This window comes from Rhea americana, unplaced genomic scaffold, assembly GCF_003343005.1.
Source record: "Rhea americana isolate MKP2758 unplaced genomic scaffold, rheAme1 scaffold_69, whole genome shotgun sequence".
NCBI classification, from domain to species: domain Eukaryota; kingdom Metazoa; phylum Chordata; class Aves; order Rheiformes; family Rheidae; genus Rhea; species Rhea americana.
In genome coordinates, this window is record NW_028186856.1 from 4261871 (window position 1) to 4282376 (window position 20506).

A 20506-nucleotide genomic window follows, 5' to 3' on the forward strand; every position below is an offset into this window, starting at 1 on the left:
CAATTAAAGGCCAAACAATGCAACGTGCTATCAAGAGACCATTTCCTTTGAAGTGATCCACATCTGTCAAATCATGGAGTGGCTAGATGTTGCACTCCTGCTCTACCTAGACACAGCAGCTCAGCATCCCTCAGGAGGTGGATGCAGGTAACAGCCCTCTTGCCTGGGCTCCCACCCTGCTCTTCTTTTGACTAGTAGGCGTTCTCTCAAGGCTGGTTGTAGGCACAGTCCTAGGGTAATGCACTGCTGAGGGGGAACAAAATAGCGCTGCTCTTGGTGTTGCCTTTGCCTGTGCCACAGGCCTGCCCTGGAAAGCCAGACTGGCTGAAGGTGCTGCAACCAGCAGCCATGTTTCATCAGCTATTGTTGCAATTAGATGTGCAATTTCAGGTAGCCAAGCAATTGCAATTCCCCATCCCACTTCATATACTTCAAGGTTCTTTTCTTAGTGCTCAGCTCTGCCCCATACCTCTCCCTCCTTTCCTTTACCCTGGTAAAAGTATTCTGAAATTGCATGAAGTGGTAAAATTGATTTTAGCCTCCACTGTTGTTAAGTCAGAGCTGGCTCTGGGGCTCCATGCCATTTCCTCCCCTCTTACTACCTCAGAGGAGAGGATCTGGGAAATTGCAGCGGAGATGAGTGACAAACACATCAGATGAAGTCCTTACCCCCAAATGTAAAAGGTCTGAAACAACAGCTATTATCTTGCTTAAAGAACTGGAGCAAAACTGGAACAAAACTGCTGGTTTATTGTTCAAATCAACTTGAATCATGTTCCATTCAATACAGTAGGGGCTGCAGAAGAGAATGGTTCACATGCACCACAAACCTTAAGAACCTGAAATCAGCTTCCAGGACTATAGAGTGTGATAAAGAGGCAGTTGCTAGGCTGATGAATTCAATTCAGTTCAATATTTCAGGGCTGCATGACACTCTCATAAAAGCAGTCATAGCTGGCAAAGAGCTGGCAACAGCTAAATGCAGAAAAGTAATAATTAAATCATCCGTGTTCTCTCTTAGCTCATGCCTACAGCTCTGAAATCAAGGAGAGTTTTCCGCTCTAGCTCTAGACTGAAAAATAGCTCAGCTTTCAGGGGAAACCAAGCTAGCAATTATAAATGACTCGTTTTATGCTTGACAGAAGAACTGGTTTTGTACGTTCATGTGAGAACTCAACCATTCTGATGTGGAGAGACAGCACTGGTGAGTAGGTCCTGGTGGACAGTGAGTCTGCCTTTCTAAAGCTTAGTGCATAGAAGGTGTCTAATCTGGATGAATGCAGAAGTATAGGCTCTCCTGCTGGGACAGACAAAGCCTGTACTGCTGACTTCATGGTTTCTGGTATTTATTTTTCTATCTGTGTTGGATTGTTCAACTTTTTTTTTCCATAATTCGTGGTGTACAAAAACAGTCATGGCAGCAATTCATCATTTCAAGCAATAGCTGAAAAGATYAGCATATATTATGTATATTTATAAGCAACAGAAACTTATACAACCGAGTATGAAACCTAATCCTGCACTTGGATGAATGAAAAGTGCTGCCCTACATGTCAAATTTTCTGACAACAGCMTGTAATACCATCTCCTTTCAGTCATGGTTATAGGTGCTTATGATGGCACTTTTATTGTAGGCAGATGGATCCATGCTGTAATTATTCTCTCCATGAGCAGAAGGCCTTTGGACACAGGCCTGGAGGACCTAACAATTGTGAACTAGCCTGAAATAAACTGAAATGTGCTGTAATTGGAGGGGAGGAGAAAGGAGATGGAAAACATCATCCAATAGGAGTAACTGAGAGAAGGCAGGCAACAGGACCCAGATGAAGCCTCTGGCTCTGTATCCATAACTCATCACATGCTGCTGGAAACCACCAGAGGTATCCAGGGGAAAGAGGATGAAGTCATTGTCCTGCACACATTCAGCTGATTGCAGAAGCGCTCAGTCAAAATCAGGTAGGCAGTCTAAAAGTTTAACTGGAAAAGCCCCTGGAAACTTTCCTGGAGAATATCTCATTGGAACTGAAGAAATATGCAGAAATACAAAAATATATGTAGTCAGTCAAACTGTTGAAAGTGAATGTAACAACTAGCAAAAGTGTTAATGCGAAGAGAGAGAGGTAATTTTACTTTTAAGAGGCATACAGTCAAGAGTGGTAATAGGAACCTGAAATAATTCTTGTAATGGATAAATAATAGATGCTAGAAAATGTCTCCTTATCTTTCTAGTATGTACGATGTTCATCAAAGTGTTGTTATTCTTAGAACAATTTGTTTTCTCACAGTTTCTGTAAGTAAGAATAAGCAAATTATCTTTTAACAAAACATCACTGTAGTGGAAAAGATCTAACACCACTCTGAGTCAGCAAGCAGGCCAACAATACCCCTAAGGCAGAATTGACATGAAATCATACTTCGCATTCACAGGGCTTTGTTTCCCGAAAATCACARACTCTTACTGTATATGAACTTTGTTCCCTCCAGTCTGAAGTAAGATGAGTTAAAGAGTTTATTTCATTGATAGAGCTACAAGGTAAGTGACTGGAAGAAATGCAAACCTAACTCAACATACAGTACTGCACAAAATATTGTGGGAAAAAAATCCTTTCAGAGTGGCWTGTATTTCAATGTTGGGACTAAAAGCTAGCTAGGGGACTGTGGAAATCATTGTTTTCTAAAGTGATTTTGTTGTGGGAGGGGTGCATTTGGTGAAATATGGCTGGATCAGTGTCAGATGATTTGGAATTAATAGATTCTGCAAGAACTAAGACCACCAAAATAACAGAAAGGGGTTGTTACAGAAGAAAAATCTAGTCAATCTCCTACYCATAACAATTTGTAGTTATAACTGTGCTATGTAGGCACCAGTAACAATTTCAATTATCTTGGAAAAATGCAAACTAATCCATAAAAGTGGCCAAGATTTGCAATAAGAGGGCTGAGAATGCAGAAGTACCAAGAAAGATATCAGACATTCTACTCATTCACAGTTCACCCCAGAATGCAGACTTCTTTCAACTCAAAACTCAAAATCAGGCTAAAGCTTTTTTTTTTTTTGCAGTTGGGTTAAAAGGAAGTGGCACAGAGCTAATTACAAAAGCTTAGTAATGAGGAATAACTCTGTAATCCTTGGTAGCTGTCACTTTGGACCCTGTATGTTGACATGCAGCTGATGCTGAAAAATGTATTAAATATGCCTTCTTATTGTCAAAACAGAGATAGCTCAGACAGGAACAATGACCATAAGGATTGTACACAGGCATTTAGAGAAAAAAAAATCAAATTTTATGCTCTGGGAGAGGGACAGACTCTGCCCAGCCATGTCATAGGAGCTTGGTGAGCACCTGCTGATTTTAGATCTAAACAGGAGAGCCTGGGTACAGGAGAAGCCAGGCTGCACAGGTAGGACACTCCCTGCAAGCCGGTGTTCACTGCTCTAAGGCACTCTGTTATCATGCGCATCTTACTGGAACAGGCGCACCTCACTGCGATTACATGGCACATTCAACATCCAAGGAGCTGTCTATAGTTGTTTGACAGCTGCGAGTAAAAAATCAGTGGGGAACTATTTATAGCATTATAAAGAATGGTGAATAGTAACACTGAAAAAATCAACAAYAATAAGGAATAGGGGCTAAATATTAGGAAATATAATACAGTGGGAAATATGTGCAAAGTGATATTAGGGTGGATTTATCTAAGAAGCTTTCACTATTCTTTATGAATTCCCAAGTATTAGTTTATTAGTATAAAAGTGCTTATACGATAACACGTTCTCTTGAACATGAGAAGAGATACAGTATACTGCATAAAACACACTTATGCTAGTACAGTTGTGTACACTCCACAAGCCATTGCAGTAAAATCAGATGCCATTAATTGAAGAAAATAGGCTGATACAAAAGTGTTTAGMACAGGCATTGCAAGTCCTCAGATTATTTTAGATTTTGCAGATGAGATGAGTGTGTTTCTTAATGAACCAGTTCAGTTTCWATCCTCTTCAGCTTTCTAGGTAAAGAATCACATATTCATTTTACCAACCTGCTAATTACATATTTGTTATTGTTTTTGTTGATCTGAATATGCCCATGTTTCAGAATGTCCCTTTGCAATCATTTGGCTTCAGTAAGTCAAGTTCAAAGGTATTTCAATATGGCAACATTCAGTAGGTGCAACTTTAAGGTCTGAAGTGATACAATACCTGCATTGGAAAGACCCCGAACAATGATTAAGATTTCTAGGCTTATAAACTATACCTTGGGATTTGATTTGCCAAGTAKAAGAAGAATCAATGAGGAAAGACAAAGGAGTATATTTACTTCTCTTTAATGGCTGGGGTATTAAACAGAATAAAGTTTTCTTTTTTCTCTTAAAGTAGCATTTCTGAAGAATGGCGCTGAGTGACCTCCTTTACCCAGATAACCCCAAGAGACGTCAAGAATTGATCCATCTGCATCAGGAATTGCTTGACTGCATGTCCACAAACTTCCATGCAACAAATGAGCTGGCTGGCGTACTGAATGAATACCTTGGGTGTATGATTCCTCATATTAAGATGAGAGAGAGTGGTACTGTCAAGGAAAACTGTGACATTATCATCCAAGCAATGACCGAGATTCAATGTCAAGTACAGAAGATTGATAGTGACATGAAGGAAAAGCTAGAGCCTGTGCTGTACCAGAAGTTATATGATATTAAAGAGCCCGAGCTGGAGAAAATTGCAATAGCCCATAAGGTCTTTTCTGTTGTTCTTGGAGAAGCRACTTCGACAGCTGGGATGGTAGCTATCAAACTAATTGGCTCCAATCTTATAACTCTCACTGTTGGCAAACTTGTGAGTSTCCTTGCACAGATTGGGGCATCTGTTCTTGGGGGAATCAGCATTGCCATTCTTGGGCTTGGCATTGAAATGATCCTCCATGCCATTCTGGGAGCCGTGGAGAGGAATCAGCTTCTGGCTGCTGTGAGAAGCTATGAGGAACATCTGGCCCAGTTCAAAGCAGCCTCAGAAAAATACCAGCGTGCCATCCATGAAGTGACTTCCTTGGTGAGACATCAGGCACAATAAATGAAGTTGGGTGTTCTTGCTCCTGCCATGATAGCAACTGCAGCAGCTGTGTCTGCTAAATGTTTTTGATTCACTATGGTAAAATGATTTTTTTTCCTGCTGTGCATGTATTTTTCTTTCTAGTGGTAACAGAACAAGAGATGTGACAGAGGAGGGAACTGGAACAGAAATGTACCAATAAGGAATTGGTTTAAGGGTGCTTCTGCAAGGCAACAGTTCAAATACTTGGCACCTTTTGTTCAATAGTTTTCCGGAATGCATTGTAAATAACTACCCAGAAACATAACTAGTGCTAATGACAATAATTTCATTGGTGGAGCAGTAGTGGTTAGAAAGTATGATCTTTTTCTTACTGTGTTTCTCTAACAAAGGTGAGATCATAATGGAAGAAAACGATTTCAATAAACGATCCCACATCATCCTCCAGAGGGTTCATCGGGACAGCTGTACTGGCTAAATTTGCTTAGTGTGGATTAGCACTAAATCTGATACGCTGAATTCTCTTTTCATAGAAGTGCTCATAAGGACTTGCTGAAGCATAAATATTTCCTGTCCTATTCTTGTCCTAAGGAGCCTGCCAGAGATCTTCTTTAAATAAATTCTAATCCCAGTAGATTAGCAGTTAAGAAAATCATGTGCCTGCAGACAAACATGACCCTGCCCCACAAYTGAGAGAAATCAGCTGTAATGTTCCAGGTGTCTGTGGATAATCTCTTACGCTCAGTAATGCCCTGCTGCTGCCACATCACAGGTACTTAGTTCTGGGCACATATGCTGTGCTGTTGGTTGAAATTGGATTATACACATGTGCAAGTATTACTAGGATCATAGCCCTAGACCACAGACATGCTGTTGAAYTTATTTTCTCTTCAAGTGTTTCACAAGTCATCAATGTGGGACTGCCAAGAGCATACTCACATTCTGCATTTGATGACATGCTACTGACGTTACACATGTCCTTATGTGGCAGATTTTAAAAACAAAAAACTAGAAGAAAGAACATGATCTGCAGTTTCTTTCTCTAATTTACTGTGTTTTTTTTTCTTGCTTTGTTCTTTGAAGAAAAATGCAATTTAATAATTATTAAAAAATGCATCTAAACATTGTAAGAGCTCTCCTTCCTGTATTTGTTCTACTTGTTTTGTTCTGTCTCAAAAAATCAATCTGAAGCCAAATCATATGGTGTACTTACTAAGAAAAAAGATTAAAATCTTCATTAATGATACAATATATAAATTACTATTTCTATGCAGGACAGATTATTATAGTAGGACTCTGCATAGGTACATTTTTAGTACCAGCCTCCCCTACACTAAAGCATATTCATATTCATACATGTTTATTAATATTCAATATTAGCAACATTAAATGATTATTAATAATAATTGGATTATGCCCAGGAAAGCAAAGAGATAGGTGAGTTGTAACAGAAAAGCTGTTCATTCTCTTAATTCTTCCCTATATTTTTTTTTCTTTCCCATCTTTCCCACTTTTAATCATTTTTTCAGGCCTCTTTGCCTTTATTCTTATTTGCATGGAAGCCACTAGATGTCAAAGCAGCCGACAGCTCGTAAGTAGCTCTGACAGATGGCAGTGCAGAAGCCCCTGGCTTTGGAGCTTGGGTGACTGCCAGCAATGGCACAGCTGGCCCAATAAGCAGGCCCAACACAAGCCCCAGCCTAGGTGATGTAGGTCTGGAGAGGCAATTCAGAAGAGGCAAAAAGCGCTGCCCTGCCTAGGGACAAAGTATCATGGTAGCATGATGGCCTGAAGCCCCTCTAAGGTGCAGTTTTTCCTAGCTCCTAGGAAGTGTGGCGCTTAGTAGAAACAGGAGATTATCACTTGCTTAGAGGCAAGGCACTGTCAATCAGCAGAACAGTAATGTTTTGAGTTTTGGAGCAACCAGAAGTCCCAGTTTGTGCTCATTTTCTATGGGCATCTGTACACTCTAATTTAGGAAGAAGAAACACCKGTTTCTTGCTACATACCTTTCTGAGGTTGCCAGCCACTGTTGTAGGAGAATACTGGCGTCAGACAAAGAAAAATCTATCATATTTTTCAGGCAGYTCGTCCACATTTTCTTTAAAACAAACGCTAATCCGTGTCAGGGGATGGGCACACGCAATGAAGCATGTAAAGATATACAGTCGCCATTCACCTCTTGATAGATCCTTGTTGCTGGTGGGATCAAAGGAAAAATGGGTTCCTTGAGAAAGCAGGCGTGGAAGGTGTCCTCGTGTCCACAAGATGGTAAAGATGCCGAGGACGCTGGCAGCCTCGGGCCACCGCTTATAGAGCCCGAGGCCATGACCTCACAGAGGTTGGACCAGCAACCCTGTGAGCTAAGACGGGGCCCCTGACCTCACAGAGGCTGCAGCTGGAGAAGGCCGTTTTGAGGTAAGAAACACGAAAATTAGCTTGGGGACACCGCCCCCCCCCAATGAAAAAAAAGGAACATCTTTTCCCCAGCCGCAAGAATAAGAAAATCTCTGGGATTTGCCTGTATTACTGCCAGTTATGTATGCTTGACATTAGTTATTGGTTCTTGAACTCAGCGCAGCTTGCATTCAACTGGCTAAATGCAMGGGAGAACATCCAGCAGAGCAGAAAGAGCCTAGCTCACTGTGTCTGATAAGTAATTGAAATACTTTCCCTCAAAATAGGAAACAATTATCTACTTTCTCTTGCCTTCTGATAAATCTCATACTTGTTTCTCTGAAGGGGCCATAGCCAGTCTGGGTGCAAACTGCTGATCCTTCCACTCTAGACCCTCTGGTGCTAACTCTCCAAATGACAGAAGTACGTTCAGGCCAAGTGAAATGTGACAGGACTATTCTGATACGGACACAGGTTGCGTGGGAACTGTACAGGCTGGACAATGTTTTTTCTTGTCTAGTAGCTGTTTGGCAGCATTTCTTACTGGACAGATATCTAACTGGCTAAATATGTGTTCGGTCAGGCCCAGGAATTTCTCTCCACCAATAAACAGCACACATGCAGCTTTTATGGCTTTTGACAGCTGCCTTGGATGCAGCTTGTCACTTGAGGTGCTTGCAGATGCCTGTGCTTGACGTCTTGTGTAATCTAGCTCCTGCTAAGACTGCTACGAGAAACCTAAGTTGGGTTTGCTGCACTAACACATCCCCGCGTGATTCCACCCCAGACGAACCATAGAGCAATCTCGGTACGACGGAGAGAAAAGGAGCGGAATCATAGAGTCGCACGTGGCGCGCTAGGCCGCTACTTCCGGAGCGGCGTTCTGGGCGGTGTAGCACGGCAGTCGCACTTTACGGCGGCGCGCCACTCGGTCCCGGTTCAAGATGGCGGCGGGACCGCGGCAACGAGGAGCGCGGCCGTTATAGAGGCCGCGGCGGCGGCGGGAGGGAGCCGCGCGGCCCAGCCAGGCATAGGGTGAGAGGAGCGGCGCTGGGAGGGCAAGAGGAGCGGGCAAAGGAAGGCGGCATGCGGTACTGCCTTGCCTTCCTCCCCCTTCCATTCCTCCCCCCCCTCCCCCCCCCGCCCCGGTTGGGGGAGGGGAGGAGAGGGAAGGGACGGGACTGTTGAGTCCCTCATGGGGCACTTTCTGCCCCGGTTCTCTGCTGTCAGTATTAGAAATCTGGGAAGTAGAGCGTGCATGAGCAACTCGTAAGTCTATCTTCTAAGCATTCTCAGCTACAGAAATGGTAGTGTCTTGCAAAAAAAAAAAAAAATCTATCATTGTAATTATTTCTGTAAGTAGGACATATTGGTGATCGCAAATCGTGGGGTGCAGCTGCTCACAGTTAGCCTGCGGTTTGCATAATCTGGTAGCATAAACCATGAACTCTGTGGACTTTTGCTGATCAGTGCACTGASTACAGCTAATCCTTGGAGCTTGTTAGGAATCTTTTCTGTCAGGTGGTGAAATCCTAAATGAAACTTATGCTTAAACTTCTTTATAGTAGGTAGATGAATGTGGTTTGAAAGTGGCAGCTTTTGCAATAAGGGGAAAAGGATGTGTGGGGCAAGCTACAGCAAGGGTATCAAGAAYTTTGGACTGAACTTGTGAAGTCTTTCATTGTGTTTGGACACTACCTGTTTGGATGCAGTATGGTGACTTGAAAACTGCATCCCATCTACTCCCAGTTTATGGGATGTTTTAGTTCTTGGGATGGAATTTGTGTATTTTTTGTGGTGGTGGTTTGAATGCAGAGGGGAGAAAATGCAGATTAGAACTGTGAGAAAGGGTGCCTGCACAGCTGTAGTTATGACCTCCCTGTAGTTATCTGTAAGTTAATTAAAAAACCTGTTTCAAACCAGGAAGTAACTCTTTCCAGAAAATCTTTCTTTTCCCATCTTAATGTAGCTTAAAATGATACTGGTGGAGGTATAGAGGTAGAGAGCATAAGGGCAATAGCATGTCAGTGGTCTGTAATGAGGAGAAGCAGATGTGGATATGTGCAAAATCTTTGCTGATGGATTTAATGGGCCCTCAGAAGGGGAACAATGGACAACTTAGAAGTGAGGAAAGGAAGAAATTTGCAGGAAGCGTATGAAATAGAGAGGAATGGAAAGCTCTTACAGGAGTAAATGAAAAATTAGAAGATCTCTGATGTTTTCTTAGAAAATCATGTGTGATTTTTTTTTTTCTTCCCCCCTTGCCCTTCCCCCAAATGACATAAACCGGAAGCTTATTGATTTGACTCTTGAAGTGAGTAACTAACAGATTCTTGATTAAAATAGGATGATTCTGTTATAACTGCCTGAGGTTGCACTAGGATTTGAAGAGCTGACAAGTATTTGAGGAAGCCACTTACTAATTTAGAGAGGGAAAATAATCATTCTCAAATTATTGGTGTGCAGGATATGAGACTTTTATCTTTTCCAGGTCTTCTTTATTATTATTATTTGAGAAAGAAGAAAAAGGTCAAGATGGGGCGGAGATCTACATCATCCACCAAGAGTGGGAAGTTCATGAATCCCACAGATCAGGCCCGTAAGTATCCATAAAAGCTAAATGGATGTGAATGCCAGGTCCTGGAGTTTTTTTAAACAAATGCAAAAAAACACTTTATCTCAGAAGGAAAGTCCTCATATGTGAATATGAACTGATTTCCCCGCATTTCAGAAATATTATCTTTGTTTTGGCTGGCATAAAAGCTTCCCAAGAGAGCGTATTTATCTCTTAGTTTTTACTATAGTTGTAGTGTTCTAAGATCTCTTTACTTTGCTGTAAGCTAAACTGCAAACTTCTTGTKGCATAGCTAATCTATCTGAAGCCAAAATCTGAGGAATGTGTTGAATTTTGTATATGCTCRGRTTGGATGAGGAAATCATTTAATCCYTTTTTTTTTTTTYCTTCCCCTTTTTGTAACATGTCTGGTCTGTTATCAACACTAAGCAGACAGAAATACCCACGCTGCTGTTATGAATGTACTTTATTTTAGATGTGTATTCAAAATGTATTTTGTTTTAAAGTCCCATTTGTTGTTTGTTGCTATAGGCAGCTTCTGGGCAACAGTCCTTTAGTAACTGGAAATATCATTATGACTTGCTGTCTGTAGTTCTTGTCTGTATAGAAACAGATGAGGGAAAGTGATTTCCAATCTTTCTGTAAAATTCTGTTTTATTTGTGTTATATTTCTAGCCATATTTCTCTCTCAGTGAGAAAATGACATTAAAAAGTTACRTTTTTGTGTAAAACAAGTCAACTGCTGAGAAACAGGGCAATAGTCCTGATGAGGGGGAAGTTCTCCATGGACATAATTGTCTCTTTCAATCTATTTTCTTTTCCTATTTTCCCCTCTCTAGGTAAAGAAGCTCGGAAAAGGGAACTAAAGAAGGTAAATAAAGAGATCAGGAACGTTTATTTGGCATCCTCTGTATTGTACATCGTGTTTGTAATTTTAATGGGCCATGACTGTTGAGTAGACTGCAGATRTTTCAGCTGATTTTGAAAGATTCACTTTGGAAAATATTATCTAAACAAATACTTTAAGGAAATACAAATTTGGTTTTGAGTATTGTTAATCTACTGTATTTTAACTTGAGATGATTAAGACTTTCCAAAACATTATTGTAAGTTCTTAGAAATAAAAATAAATAAATTGTTGGCATGTTTTATTGTACCCTTTTGGTTAGTTGGTTTAACTTGCTGGTTATATGTGTCTTCATTGAAGTGAATGAATTATGGAAGCATTTGTAAGTAGAGAGTGGAATTAAAAGTCCCAGTGGTTTTAATCTTGCTCTTGAATGTACTGTTGTTAATATCTGCAAAGCGTTTYGAAATGCCTTTTTTTCGGAATGGGAGTATTAAGAGACAAGTCTTTGATACAAAGGTTCTGTCTCTTCTGTGACATTTTTCTTATCTCCTTGATCTGATATTTTCAGAACAAAAAGCAACGGATGATGGTACGAGCAGCTGTRCTAAAGATGAAAGATCCAAAGCAGATTATCCGGGACATGGAAAAATTGGATGAGATGGGTAAGTGAGCAGTACTAGGTGTTGGACTTGAGCATTGTTTCTCTCTCTCTCTTTCTTTTTTTATCTAGAGAGGAATAGCTTTTAGGGACAGTTGAGAGACTAAAAGAGACGGAGTAGCCTTATTTCCTTCCTATTAGAAACTCTGTGAGAGGGAGTTTCTATGAATAATAAAGGACCTCATGATTTGAAGTGATTTTATGTGTGTGTGTGTCTGAAGGCGACGTTTTTGGAGAAGATGGCTGCAATAAAGGCTGAGTAGGTGTGTGGCAGATTAGAGTTGAAGGAAGGGGTTGYCTTAAGGCTGAAGGCTTCTTGAAAATAGGGATTGGAAGTTGTTTGTTTTAAAGTTGTTTCATTCATCACAGTTGTAGAGTCACTTCTGAATTTTTGTTTTATTTTTGCTGTCTTGAATTAGAGTTTAACCCTGTACAACAGCCACAACTTAATGAAAAAGTGTTAAAGGATAAACGCAAAAAACTACGTGAGACTTTTGAACGTATCTTGCGGCTCTATGAGAAGGAGAATCCTGATATCTATAAAGAGCTGCGCAAGTTGGAAGTGGAGTACGAGCAGAAGAGATCACAGCTCAGCCAGTATTTTGATGCTGTCAAGGTAATACTGTTTATACTACCACAGCTACAGGTCTATAATTATATATTTTGTTCCCTCTTCAGGTGTGACRGTTACAAATGCAGGGAGCTTTATTTGTGAAGATGCAGCAGATTGTTCTGTGAATTTCAGCCAATTCTGTTGAAGGAAATAATGAGACTCCCTGGCATTCATTTAAAGAGCTTCTTTTGAAATTCCTGCCTACCCCASTGGAGAATGTAATGTTGCCCAAGTGCAAATGTCTCTTAAGATTTTCCCTTTGGAAAGTGCAGCAGCCTGCACTTCATATCTTCTGGTTATATAGAAGGTATAGGCACAGTTGTCTTAAGCATCTTTGCTATGGGGRCTAAAGGTCTAAAGGGGAATGAAAACCTGGCTGGATTTTGGTTAAAATGCTAAAGCCTTTCACAAGTGTGCTGCATGTGGTGTGTCTTGCACTGGAGGCTTTTACCTTTGATTTTTTTTTTTCCAAATATCCTTGTCCTGAACTGCTGTAAGATAACATGCTATCAGAACAGGCACCTTTGACAAGTGGTGGCAGGTCCCGTGTGTTCTGTATCCTGTAGCGTAAAGAAGCTGTTTGGTAGTTTCTGTGGGATTAACCTATTCTCTCTCCTCCTCTTTTTTTCATCTCCCCAGAATGCTCAGCACGTTGAAGTGGAAAGTATCCCTTTACCAGATATGCCTCATGCACCCTCCAACATCCTCATACAGGACATTCCCCTTCCTGGGGCCCAACCACCTTCTATCCTCAAGAAGACATCAGCCTATGGGTAAGTGGAAAAGAGCTTGGAGGGGAAGTGAAAAGTGGCCCTTGTACTACTAGGAAGGAGCTAGATGTAGAGGTAATATTGAGTAGTGGAAACTGGAAATTCTGGGAGTGAATTGTACTTTAGTTTTCTTTTTGTTTTGTCAAATCCTTTCTTAATCTTTGCCTAATGTTACTTTTTTTTGTTTGTTTAAGCTGGTTTACAAGTAGTACACTGTCTTCAAGCATTCGTGTTTCTGCATATCAGTTCGGCTTAAAACCCTGCCAAAATTTTGAACCTAATGCTCCCTTAAGTTGCTCTGCATGTTTTCTTTTGTTTTGCTAGTATTCTACTTTACTCGTTAGTGTGATTTCTTACTCTAGAGTGTTTCTTTCTGAATAGTCTTCTGTTTTCACTACCTTTTTGAGGACTTCAGTCAGCTTCTGTAATGGAATTCAGTGTTCAGTTTATTTCAGTCGTCTCTTAAATTGTCTTCTGAGAAGCTTTCTTTTGTCTGATTTTCATCAATTGTGTCTGAATGAGGTTGTAAACCCCTTCAGGCAAAGCTTTATTTATTRTTTGTTTRTTTATACATTTGTATCTGTTTATAGAATGCTTCAATAGAAGCAATGATGAGAGAAGGAGTAAAGAATTCTATTAATCTCATGTTTGTGTATGCCTTTGTTCTTCTGGATTTGTTTCCCTTTTTATTTCCAGGCCACCAGTTAGATCCATTTCTGTGCTTCCACCTCCTGGGCTTGGTGTTCCACGTTTACCTCCAGGCAGGAAGCCCCCTGGACCTCCTCCAGGGCCACCCCCACCTCAAGTCCTACAGATGTATGGGCGTAAGGTGGGTTTCACCTTGGAGATGGCTCCTCGAAGGCGAGAAGAAGATACTTCTTACAGTTCTGAAGCAGGTAAAAGGACTTCCTTATTCCTGTCTGCATTTTTCCTAGACTTCTCTGCTTTGCTACACATAGTTTTACTGTAAATATAGTGTGCCTTAGCCAAGATGTTCTTTGGGAGATACGGGTATTTATACTACCTGAGGAGGGTTTCATTGTAAGTGATTGTGCCAGTGAGGTGATTCTGGTGCGTTTCATAGTATAGTAYCTGCAATTTTGTTAGCACCTATATTTTTAGATGTTGAAACTACTAATTAAAACTTGCTGATGCTTACTTTCTTTGTTATGTTGCCTAGGCTAGATATCTTCCACTACAGCCTTAACAAGGCTGAAACATTGCAGTAAAAACAAAACAAAACAAGAAAGCGAACAAACAAACCCGAAAACCCCCACCTTTCTCAGAGAAGCCTTTTTACTTTATCAAAGGAACTGAAACAAACCTGGGCATGCATTTGTTATAGGAATCTAGAGTCCATTTTTTCATGCAGTTACTGTAGAGTCCATTTTTTCATGCAGTTACTGTGTCATGTCTAGAAACTTTTGCCAATGAAGCGATCAGCTTTCCTGTGTACCAGAAAAGATCAAAGTATTTCAAAGAGGGGAGAAATTGCTGGACAGAAATGAACCAGTGAATCTGGGTGGGTGTTGTCTTCATGGAAATTAGCCAGCAGGTTTAGAGGAATCAGAAACCTTATGAACAGAATCTCTCAAATATTCCTTAAGGAATATTCCTTAATAAAGGAATCACAAAAAGTTCACTCTATTGATACAGAGAATTTCTAACTCCAGATTTCTAAAGTGCTCTTTCATACCTGTATATTTGGTATTCATGCATTTTCTACTACTTTGCTTCCTGCAGGACAGCGAGGTCATGATGATGATATCTCCAGTACTAGTGAAGATGAAGGCTATCCTGAGGATATGGATCAAGACAAGCACGATGAGAGCAGTGATGACAGTGACAGCGATAGGTCAGATGCAGATAGTGAAGCCGAGGATTTCCTGCATCGTGATAATGACAAGGAGAGGGAAGGTGGCGAAGAGAAGAAATCAGGTCTGATGGGAAGTTAGATTGGATTTTGATTTGTCAAAAGAGGAATATTATTTAACATAGTTTGTATTATTGACTTAGTGTGTGTGCATGTGCATACATCTGTGCACACACACTCTCCCTCTCTCCCCCCCCCACACTTTATGAAGGTGGATTTTTTTATTATTTATTATTTATTATTATTTAAGTAAATGGACCTATGGGAAACTATCCAGATGTGAAATACCTGAGTATGCGTCATACTTTCCAGGTTGAGGCACTTGATTTAGGCTGTTAAGGTCACAAACCGTGTTTGGCATAAAACATTGAATTAGCGCAATACCCTACAGAAAATAAGCCTCAGTGTAAAATATTGTCACTGTTTAGTGAATTAAACAACACTWTTAATTTAAAACATCTAAAAGCATTAGTAATATGAAATTTAGTAACTTTTTTCTTGATTTGGGGGGGGAGAGGAGATTCAACTGGTAGAGAATTCTACTGAGGGTAGAGGCTAGTAAAATTTTTAAGAAGTCACTAATACCACCGYTAACTCTTATAGGAGCATCATTACTTTAAAATGAAGTATTTTCCACACCAGGTAGAAAACTTTCATATATGTGTTTCTTTTCCCCTCTTTCTTCATGGTTTGCTTTCCCCAGGTCATAGTGTACGGTTTGCAGACATGCCTGGGAAATCACGAAAAAAGAAAAAGAACATGAAAGAGTTGACTCCACTCCAGGCCATGATGTTGCGAATGGCAGGTGAGTGATACAGATACATCTCAGTGGACTCGTATTTCAGCTGGTCATAGGAAGTTATTCCATGTTCATCTTTTATGCTCCTGTATCACATAGCTCAAGTTCTGGTTTGGTAGTAGGTTTTAGCCTTCACAGGAGAGTATAGCTCTAGGTGGCAGCACTACCTAGAACTCTGTACCGCTTTTGCTTTTTCTGTGTAGTAGTTAAATGTGATTGGGTTTATTCTTTCTTCAGAGTTGAGTTTTTTTTTCTTATTTTATGTACTTAAGTTTCTCTGTAGTATTCAAAAAAGAGAATAGCTGAGAGCTGATTTTATAAATATGACTGTTCTCAGGTCAGGAAATCCCAGAGGAAGGGAGAGAAGTGGAGGAATATTCAGAAGAAGAGGAGGAGGAAGAGGAAGATTCGGAGTCTGAAGAAACATCACAACAACAACAACAACACAGTGAGGAAGCTCTTGCAGAGACTGGATCTTCTACTGCAACCTCCCAGGCACAACAGCAGCAACCTCCTCCACAACCTGTTCCTCCAACTCAGATACAGGCACCTCCTATGCCTGGACCACCTCCTCTAGGGCCACCTCCGGCCCCTCCACTGAGACCCCCAGGCCCACCCACCGGCCTTCCTCCTGGGCCTCCACCAGGTGAACACTTGATCTTTACCTCCCCGCCCAGGTTTGAAGGTTGCAGACTCTCAGTGCTGCAGACCATTGCTTAGTTGGCGGTTACGAAGCTGTAGAATGGGTAYGTGTTATGGTTGAGGAACAAGATCCCAAAGAGAACAACGTGGCAGTTGCTGAGGTATCTGTGGTCTCTTCCGTCTGTTATTGCTGCATTGTGCTTTTGGGGCATCAGACCAGTGTAGCTGTAGTCAGCCCGATGATATTAGCTCATTTGTAGCACTAACGCTGAAGGGTAGCAGCGGAACCAGTGTTGAACTATGAAAAAGCCCACAGAATGCAATGTGCCTCTCTGCTGCAACCCTGGTCCTCACGTGAGGGAACATTAAACAAGCCTGGGAGCCACTGTCCAATTTTATTTTTAAACAAGCTACAGTAGGAGGGCTTCTGTTATTCCACTCTCAGAAGGTATTAAGGTCTTATTAGGGAAGAAAATCACCCTCAGATGAAATAAGCATTAAACTTGAACTTACATCAGTATTGGGAGGCCTAGAGACTGCTAGCATCTGATCAATATCAGTTTTCTTATGGTATATGCTTTTGGTGTGTGTGTGTGGGGGGGAAGGACCTAAGTTTCTTGGATCTAGAGGAAGACAGCAGTTTATTTTCTGTAAGTTAGTGGGGTTACCATTTACCTGAACTGAATAACAGTCTGCTTAGTAATTAAAAAAAAAAAGGATTTAAATTTGTTTGTTGAGCTTTTATACTTGCATCACAAAGGCCGATATTTTAGTTRGAATGTAGTGAGAAGTAGTATATACAATGATTTTAATTTTTTTTTAATTCTATATAGCATAAACAACATGATTTAACAACGTAGGGGGGATGAGGCAAAGTTTTGTTTGCTTTTGTTTTTTTTTCCTTTTTCCCTGATATTTCCTCCTTCCTCCCACCACTCTCAGTTTTCTTTTTGATGTTTCCTGATGAGAGGGACCTAAACTTTAAAACAGCTACTTTTATTAGAGCAAGATATTTTTTTCTTTTCAGGCCAGAAGGGCAATTAGATTTCAGAGTGAAAAGTTCTTTCACTTTTAGCTGTTTGAATTTAGACTTATGTCAACTCAGTAGCAATTCTCAGCTATTCCTCCAGTACATGGGGAAGAGCCCTGTTCCAAGTAGCGTCAGGATGAAAGGAAGCATGTGGCTGATGGGTTATGAGTATGGTTTATTGGGAATAAGACACATTCTAGAGCATGMCGATATCTTTCTGAACAAATCTGAAGAGTAGGAATGATGAAACCTTTGAAGTAACACTTGTTCAGTATGTTTCTAAGAGCAGAATGATTGTCTGAACTCAATTCAGCTGCATGACAAAGTGATTCTATATATCAAAAAAACATGGCACCTAATGAAATAGCTGTTTGGGATAAGGAAGAGGACTTGGTCCATTATATTTGGAGTTCAGCACATCAGGATGTTATGTATTTCTCTGAAGTATGTGACTATGATGTCAGAGCTGCACTTGCACCCTTAAAGAAGGCAAGTTTTTAGGGCCACCTGACAGAATTTTGAGGTTTAACACAGTATAACTGAAATGTTCATCTAAGGGGAAGATTTTGGGGATTGATACAACAGTTAAGTGTGACAAAGTGATTTGCTCAAATGCCTGCTCATCAAAATGGTCGCTTTGTTTTTTAGTGTGGTTGGAAGTACCAGGAGTTGAAAAGAGCCTAGCAGGCCTCTTAAGGGGAGTATAGTGCTTTTTCTCAGGCAGTGGAATATACCTGACTATTACCAAGAAACTTTTCTCTGACTTAGGACTACCGTCTCTTGAAACTTTGAGAAGATTTATTTAATTTAGCAGTTGGCTAGTAATGGACACAGCTTTTGAGTTCATATCAAGGGTCTTCAGCATTACCTGATGCGATGGTTCTTTTATCTATTAAAGAAGCTTCTCTTTTTTGTGCATATACTTTCAGGAGCTCCTCCATTCCTGAGACCTCCTGGGTTGCCAGGATTGCGTGGGCCTTTACCTCGACTTCTACCGCCAGGCCCTCCTCCTGGGCGGCCMCCTGGCCCTCCCCCTGGCCCTCCGCCAGGTCTGCCCCCAGGTCCTCCTCCACGTGGGCCCCCTCCTCGTCTGCCACCTCCTGCCCCACCAGGTAAAGGTTTCTGTTAGAATGGAGGAGGGTCTCTCTCTGCTTTATTATTCTTGTATACTCAGAACCTTTACTGTGATGATCAAGCCAGTAAATCTGATGGGGGGRAAAAATAAATATTCCTTTTGGCTTTAAATAATGCCCTGTTACCAATATGTCCATGTTCCTCTCTGTGGGGCTAAAAGTACTCCCTTGGGAAGTTCTACCTGGTTGGTCCCTTGTAGCTGTCTCTTTTCCTATATATTAATAATAATAAGTAATTCAATATTGTTCTGTGTAGTTTGCTAGCAAGAAATCTGTCATTAAATAACAAAAAAAAAGGAGGAGTATTCAGAGTTTACAGTTTAGCTGAACTGTGTTTCTGAATAATACCAGAGCACAATGATGATGGGGGAGTTCATGCTGCTGTTCTCATTTCTGATGGTTCTGAAACTTCAGCCAAGTGGCTGACCAGGAAACTTCACTTTCAGCTTAGAACAAGGTAATCTGAAAGAGGTGGAACAATATACAGGCACCTGGAGATAGTAAAGTCTGAGGATCACTTTTTTTCTCAACATTTTCTTCTTTCTTCCTTTTGGGAACCAGTGGTTAGTGCAGGATTGAAAACAATTTCTGAAGCTAGTGCAGTTGCATCTTGTTGATGTTTCTTTGCTTTTTGAGCCTGTRTGCTTTTCTGTCAAAGATTTTCAGGCTCACAGTGTGGAGCCAGCTCATACTTTTTTTCCTCTTGCAGGTATCCCTCCTCCTCGCCCGGGCATGTTACGGCCACCTTTGGTGCCTCCATTAGGACCTGCCCCGCCTGGGCTTTTCCCACCAGCTCCTATTCCAAATCCTGGGGTACTGAGTGCCCCACCCAGCTTGATTCAGCGTCCCAAGGCGGATGACACCAGTGCGGCCACCATTGAGAAGAAAGCTACAGCCACGATCAGTGCCAAGCCGCAGATCACTAACCCCAAGGCAGAGATCACTCGCTTTGTGCCCACTGCCTTGCGAGTGCGCCGGGAGAATAAAGGAGCTTCAGCTGCCTCCCAGAGAAAAGCAGATGATGAGCCTACTCTCCAGTTAACTAAAGCAGCCCCTAAGGCTGGTTCGTCTGCCCCTATCTCTGTACAGACAAAGGATGATGTGTATGAAGCCTTCATGAAGGAAATGGAAGGTCTCCTGTGACCTGTCATAGTCCTAGTCAGCTTTCCTGCTCTCTAAACAGAGATCAGACTCCTGCAGAGGGAGGAGAAGAAAAGGACCTCCTGCAAGCAGTGAGAGGGCTCTCATGACAGGGAATACTTCCCTACCCACAGGTTAACTTACCAGTTTGCTCTGAATAAAGACCATGGCAGATGAGGAGTGACAGGACCTCGTTTCAGAGCTAGCATGTCCACTTAGTGGAAGGAAATTGCAGTCAAGAAGGTGATGCTGCTTTCCTTGAGTCTTTCCCCTTCCTTGGTGGGAGGTAGTGGTACTCTGAGGGAGTATGATAATGCTCTGACTGAAAACCTTTCACTTCATGAATGCTCTGGTGAGGGTAGTGGAGCAAATTTTTAAGGAGCCAGAAAAAATGTTAGCAGGATTTCATACACACACATGGTTGTCAAGTTTTTATTTTCTGTACTGTTTTTTTCTGTAAATATTTTATAATCCTGTCGCTTTTTTAGTTGCAGTGAGATTGATCAATCATTTTTTCTTCCAGGGTAGTCAGGGAGGTAACTTGTTGCATATACTGTACACTGGAATTTTGCACCCTGTCCCCTCTACAGTCATCTTGATGGCTTTTAACTGACAGGGGAAATTTCATTTTGTCTTGTGAAAGACAATAAATGTTCAGTGTATCAAAATATCAGTTTCCTTGTGATCTGTATAAATCTAGCATATGGATGGAAAAGGAGGAAACTTCATAGACCTTGAGAAAGATACAGGCATTCTGACTCTCACAACAGAAGAGCAATAGCTATGTTGTAAATAATTAAAAAWATATATATATATATATATTCTTTTATTAAAGTCTTTTGTATTCTTGTTTCAGCAATTCCTGTATGTCCCTTTCAGCCTTTGCTGGTGGATGGTAGAAATTTAAGTCCTGAAATACTTCTAATAATTACAAAACACTAAAAAAAAAAAAAAAAAAAAAATCTGTTATTGAAAGACT

General features: G+C 41.0%; 2 protein-coding genes across 6 annotated transcripts; both read left to right on the forward strand.

The window, feature by feature from the left end:
• The first annotated feature begins 1179 nt into the window (after positions 1-1179).
• SMCO3 (single-pass membrane protein with coiled-coil domains 3) lies at positions 1180-6177 on the forward strand. Of its 5 annotated transcripts, none has more exons than XM_085321243.1 (4): positions 1180-1204; positions 1635-1956; positions 2428-2533; positions 4376-6177. In XM_085321243.1, the coding sequence occupies exon 4, from the start codon at positions 4391-4393 to the stop codon at positions 5066-5068; it is 678 nt and encodes a 225-aa protein (XP_085177369.1). In that variant the 5' UTR covers positions 1180-1204; positions 1635-1956; positions 2428-2533; positions 4376-4390; the 3' UTR covers positions 5069-6177. The 5 variants fall into 5 exon arrangements, with proteins under 5 accessions (XP_085177369.1, XP_085177372.1, XP_085177374.1 ...); XM_085321246.1 differs by having other exon boundaries at positions 4379-6177; XM_085321248.1 differs by lacking the exon at positions 2428-2533.
• Positions 6178-8341: 2164 nt separating this feature from the next.
• Positions 8342-20195, forward strand: WBP11 (WW domain binding protein 11). The gene is made up of 12 exons (XM_085321339.1): positions 8342-8479; positions 9936-10043; positions 10859-10890; positions 11438-11531; positions 11947-12143; positions 12780-12913; positions 13607-13806; positions 14654-14848; positions 15487-15588; positions 15920-16228; positions 18184-18366; positions 19097-20195. Exons 2-12 carry the CDS (start codon positions 9980-9982, stop codon positions 19528-19530), a joined length of 1944 nt encoding a protein of 647 aa, XP_085177465.1. The 5' UTR covers positions 8342-8479; positions 9936-9979; the 3' UTR covers positions 19531-20195.
• Positions 20196-20506: the final 311 nt, after the last annotated feature.